The sequence below is a fragment of the Quercus suber genome, unplaced genomic scaffold (assembly GCF_002906115.3).
Source record: "Quercus suber isolate HL8 unplaced genomic scaffold, Cork oak 2.0 scaffold_78, whole genome shotgun sequence".
NCBI classification, from domain to species: domain Eukaryota; kingdom Viridiplantae; phylum Streptophyta; class Magnoliopsida; order Fagales; family Fagaceae; genus Quercus; species Quercus suber.
The window spans coordinates 1,114,054-1,120,053 of record NW_027069543.1 but is presented as its reverse complement, the minus strand read 5'-3'; the positions used below and the strand labels follow the sequence as shown (position 1 = coordinate 1,120,053).

Genomic DNA, 6,000 nt, shown 5'->3' with positions numbered 1-6,000 from the left:
TCAATCCAAATTGAGTCCCACAATTGGCGCCGTCTGTGGAAGAGGATTAGGGTGCTGGCCGGCGCACCAAGCGAGTGTTCTAAGTATTCGTTTTACAGTAGGTTGAAAAAAAAAATATAGAAGATTTAACAGTAGAAAAAAAAAAAAAAAAGATCTTGATTTTATTATTTCATGAATAGAAAAGTACAGGTTACAATCAGAGGCTCAGGCAGGTGTGTTTTACATACAAATTTACAAGCTAATCCTACCAGCTATTTCTACAATCAGAGGCCCAGGTGGAGCCGCCCTAAGAAAAAACTAGCCGGTGGGAAGTGTCAAGCCGTCCCTTTATTAGTATAAAGAGAATGGGAGAGCTTGACAAGAGGCGGAGAAGGGGAAGGGCAATCATGTTTCCAGGCCACCAACAACTCCCTTCTCGGCCAGGCGGAGCTGGAACAAAGAGAGGAGCAGATGCAGGGGCTCCGGGATACCTTCCCCTATGATGTTCCCTCGATTCTCTCCGATCCTCATGAGTGTTGGCCGTTGGAGACGGCAACACTCGAGCACCACCCATGAGGTGAATTCGCACATCTTCCTCGTGGGGGTGTGCTCCGAGGAAAGACGTTAGGTTCTCTAACAACACCCCTCTGGGACACCTCGAAGGCGCCATCGGGTTACGCCTAGACTCTGCCGCACCGAAAGCCCAGTGGAGGCTGCAGCCATACCGGTTTTTGTCAATCCCTGTAACAATTCCGGCGGGGTTGTTAAAAGGGCTTGGGAAGTTGGAAGAATGTGTTTTGTTCTGTTCGTGTTGAGAGGTCCATGGGTTGTGGAGAAACCATCTCCCCACTTTATATAGGGATGGGGGTTGGTAAGAATTAATTCATGCAGAGTTCGAAAAGAGAATTATCAGTTGGGATAATAATGAAGCCACCAATTTCCAAGGAGGCCGTAGACCGTTGGACTCGTGTTAATTTACGAGGACATTAATGAAGGCGCGTTTCGCGCACCGAAGCGTCAAGCGCGGAACACGAACGGATAAAGGGCGCTTCATAAATGAAAAAGATGGGCCTTGAGCTGGAGGCGAGATCAATGCCACGTGTAAGGATCATAATCTGACCCAAGGAGGAATTATCTCCAGTAAAGCGGTCCGAGGACAAACCCCTACTTACAGAAAAATAGAAGTGGTAGACAGAGCCAAGGTATTGCATGGTCCTCGGACCCAAGCCTATGGTAAAACTATACACACCATTATACCTGAGTACTAGACAGAACCAAGGTCTTGCATGGTCCTCGGACCCAAACCTATGGGGAAACTAGATACTTACAGAAAAATAGAAGTGGTAGACAGAGCCAAGGTATTGCATGGTCCTCGGACCCAAGCCTATGGTAAAACTATACACACTATTATACCTGAGTACTAGACAGAACCAAGGTCTTGCATGGTCCTCGGACCAAAGGAAAACTAGATACTTACAGAAAAATAGAAGTGGTAGACAGAACCAAGGTATTGCATGGTCCTCGGACCCAAGCCTATGGTAAAACTATACACACCATTATACCTGAGTACTAGACAGAACCAAGGTCTTGCATGGTCCTCGACCCAAACCTATGGGAAAACTAGATACTTACAGAAAAATAGAAGTGGTAGACAGAGCCAAGGTATTGCATGGTCCTCGGACCCAAGCCTATGGTAAAACTATACACACCATTATACCTGAGTACTAGACAGAACCAAGGTCTTACATGGTCCTCGGACCCAAACCTATAGGAAACTAGATACTTACAGAAAAATAGAAGTGGTAGACAGAGCCAAGGTATTGCATGGTCCTCGGACCCAAGCCTATGGTAAAACTATACACACCATTATACCTGGGTACTAGACAGAACCAAGGTCTTGCATGGTGCTCGGACCCAAACCTATGGGAAACTAGATACTTACAGAAAAATAGAAGTGGTAGACAAACCAAGGTATTGCATGGTCTCGGACCCAAACCTATGGTAAAACTATACACACCATTATACCTGAGTACTAGACAGAACCAAGGTCTTGTATGGTCCTCGGACCCAAACCTATGGGTAACTAGATACTTACAAAAAATAGAAGTGGAAGACAGAACCAAGGTATTGCATGGTCCTCGACCCAAGCCTATGGTAAACTATACACACCATTATACCTGGGTACTAGACAGAACCAAGGTCTTGCATGGTCCTCGGACCCAAAGGGAAACTAGATACTTACAGAAAAATAGAAGTGGTAGACAGAACCAAGGTATTGCATGGTCCTCGGACCCAAACCTATGGTAAAACTATACACACCATTATACCTGAGTACTAGACAGAATCAAGGTCTTGCATGGTCCTCGGATCCAAACCTATGGGAAACTAGATACTTACAGAAAAATAGAAGTGGTAACAGAACCAAGGTATTGCATGGTCCTCGGACCCAAACCTATGGTAAAACTATACACACCATTATACCTGAGTACTAGACGCAACCAAGGTATTGCATGGTCCTCGGACCCAAGCCTATGGAAAACTAGATACTTATAGAAAAATAGAAGTACTAGACATAACAGGGTATTGCATGGTCCTCGACCCAAGCCTATGGAAAACTAGATACTTATAGAAAAATAAGAAGTACTGGGCATAACCAGGGTATTGCATGTCCTCGGACTCGAACCCATGGAGAAAATAACTATCTGGAGAAAAACCAAAGCATTACTTAGAGTCAAGCTATAATACGATCTTTAGATTTATATTTGAAGGATAACAGATGGTTTCATGAGGCTAACTCCATAATAGAATACGAATATTGAGCAGAGTACAATAGTAAAGCAAATAAAAGAAAACCTCATTAGTTAGAAGCAAAGTATTAAGTATTCAGTTCAAACGGAAAGTATACAACTCCCTTACAACGCCACTGAGGCAAGAAACAAAATGAGATAAAAGAGAAAATAAACAATTTATCCTATGTCATATACTAGTCCCCTCAATTCAGTGGGCAAATTAAGTCAATAAGTAAATCAAAAGGTTTGGCCAAGGCCTAAGGGCTTGGTTTCGAAAGGTCCGTCGGAGGACTTGCCACGTCTTAAGGTATTTCCTGACCCTCGGTTACAACTTCCCCCAACGCTCTCTGGGCTCAACCTCCTCGGATGGTTGATCAGTTAACGGTGCATCCTCGGCGGTCTTTTCGTGACTTTCAACCGATGGTAATGAGGATCCCTCCTCAGGAGCAGCAGTGCAACCTCGCGAATGGCAATAGGGTAATATACCCTGTCCTCCCTTCTAAGATCAGATGAGATATCAACCCCTGCTTGGTTGAGGGCTTCATGCTAGGTTTGAGAACAGTAATGCCTGCACACTGCAGGAACTTGAGCCCGAAGGGTGGCTTCAGTCTTAGCCACCTCATCTGCGAAAGCATCCTCCTTTGCCTTTTCCACAGAACGCTCAGCGTCTATTTTCGCAAATACCGCCTCGTCTTTGGCTCTCACAGCCTCGTCCCTGGCATACTCGGCAACACACTTTTTCATGGATTGCCTTGGTCAACTGTTCCTTCATATAGGTAATGTTCTCTTTGACAGTTTGTAATTGACCCTCAACGTCTTGCAAGCGATTAGTTTGATCCTCAGCTTGCTTCCTGGCCACGGCTAGGTCAGAGACAGCAGTATCCCTGGCCTTCGTCATTTCTGTCAGATCATCGGTCGCCTTTTTTAGGTCGGCCTCAGATCTCTTAAGAGTATTGGCAGCCTCTAGAACTTGTCGCGCTCTGCGCTAAGGCATTGCTATGGTCATCAACCTCCTCGCCTAACCTGAAAAGGGACTGGATAGCCTGCCAATAAAAACAAGTAACTCCGTAAAGAGAAAGAAAGATACTAAGCGGCAAACTTTGAATAAAGTAAATAGGTGCTAAAGGACCCACCATGCCTAGATACTTCTTAAGGTCGAGGACAACCTCTGACCCACTCATTTTCTCTAACTCGGCCATGTCGGTGGGAAGAAGAAGAGATTTCTCCAGGGCCTCGGCTACGAGAGCCCCCTCAGCTTTGAGACTCCGCATCGAAGCGTTATCCATCAGGCTATCATGGAGCATGGCAGCGGCAGCCAGGCTTGAGCCTCGGACTGCTGGCTGGCCTTCTTACTCTTCCGTTGATCATCCGAGCTTCAGTTGTTCGGAGGCCTCGAACCTACCCTCCTCGGGCGGGAATGGGATTGCTCCCATCCATTGGCTCCTTACCCTTGGAAAGTCTTTCCTTTTCGGGTCATGAGACTCGGTAGGAGGGTCTGTTACGTGGGAGCAGAAGACGACCTAGTTTGCACAGTTAAAATCTGGGGCGAAGGCTAGAGGCTGGGCTGCGACTCTTCTGGTCCACCCTTCTTTGAACCGCCCTCGAGAAGTCAAGAAGATGTTTGGGCTGCTTTTTAAACCCATCTCGGCTTGAGTACCAACTCTTCAGGACTGGAGATCGGCTTCGGACAAATGAGGGTCTCCTAGATCACCAGAGGATCCTCGAGACTGATCAGCTAGGTTGAACACGCTATATTCGTCCTCAGAAGAACTCAATTCAACCACCTCCCTTGCCTTCTTAGATAAGTCCTTTCTCGGCCACCGTTACTTGCTGGGATGAAGAGGACTATAGCGGAATGCCTTCAGGTATATAAGACCCCTCAGTAAATGCAAAACCGTCCTCCACCACGGTAATCTGCGTAAGCCGAGGGTCACGAGCTCTAATTACGTGCTTCGGGACTGGGAATGATTTCTGAGCTGGGTCGCATCCGAGGATTTGATGAGCAGCTCTGACCTGGTTATCAGGTTCGTTCAAGAAAAGGTCTGACCTAAGAACGGTTTCCAAATCCGCTTTTGTTAACAGGTGCCTGAGTGTGAATGAGTTTTCAGCCCAACAAGCCCAAACAATAAATTTGTAGAGAGTGGGTTAAAGGTTTAGGCGCTGGCCCTCGATCACCATGCATGAACTTTCTTTATAAAAAATACTAAGAGTTTCTTTACAAATGGGAGAATGCTCCTCGGCCTGTGGCCGAGGAGGCCTTTTTGTTCTCTCTCTTTCTTTTTTTCCCCCTTCCTCTTTACTTTACTTGCTTTACTTATATAGTCTTCATCTTCCTATCTCCTTCTTCCATCTGTTGATCATCCATTTGCCTCTCTTCTGGTCGTCTGTCCCATCAGAGGCCTTATCAGTACTCAAGTGGTTCACTCTGACCAACGTTGCCCTGCGAAGGGGTTATATCCCCATTAATGCAGCCAGAGGGGTTAGGTGAATGCATTAAGTGTGAATGTGACAGCTTGCTCTGAGCTTGTCCCCTCCCAAAAATTATCCTTAGAATGTCGAGGACGAACAGGTCCTCGGCGTGGGTCACAAAAGAGGCTTTGTCTAATTTAGCCTTGGCTGGTCAGTCCTCCTCGGCGTTGGCCTTGGGCCTATTACCCGATGGGCCGAGGCTATCAGGCCCACGGGCCCCACAACAATATTTTTGCAATATGTTAATGTAAACAATCTCTTATTAATTTTTATCTAGGCCTACCATTAATATCACTTTTTCATTTATCAATAATCACTCACCACATTAGCAGTTTGTAAAAAAATTTATAAAATAATTTGTATCTCTAACATTATTTTAATTTTTTTCTACATGTGTGCACTCACAAGCTAGTTTTCTTTAAATGGTAGAATAAATAGTTCAAGGTCAGTAAAACAACTTCAAGGCCAGCATAAGTTTCAATAAAAAAGGACTTGCATTTAATTGGTTAGTGGTGGGGTGTGGTGATGAAATGACTTGCAAGACAAAGGCTGAAACTTAACAACCTATTGCTATACAGAAGCTTCATTGCTGCATACTAGCTGCTGCCCATTGGGTAAAACTACAGCATACAAATAGTGTGGTGTGACACTTTATTCTAGGAGCCATTTCACAACAAAAATTCAAGAAATGTACAACTAAGAAAAATACTACTTAGTTGATTTGGGCTGATTTGGCATAAAAGCTTATTTTGGCGAACTTAGC

General features: G+C 45.2%; 1 protein-coding gene across 1 annotated transcript in view; it reads right to left on the bottom strand.

Moving 5' to 3' along the window:
• The window catches only part of LOC136067589 (putative pumilio homolog 7, chloroplastic), an 8,893-nt gene extending 4,854 nt beyond the window's left edge, over positions 1–4,039 (bottom strand). Inside the window, exons 1-3 of the mRNA XM_065773683.1 lie at positions 3,902–4,039; positions 3,792–3,811; positions 3,345–3,483 (exon numbers count right to left, since the gene is read on the bottom strand). Coding sequence (XP_065629755.1) covers positions 3,345–3,483; positions 3,792–3,811; positions 3,902–4,039 — 297 coding nt within the window. The remainder of the gene's footprint in view (positions 1–3,344; positions 3,484–3,791; positions 3,812–3,901) is intronic.
• Between the last annotated feature and the right edge of the window lie 1,961 nt (positions 4,040–6,000).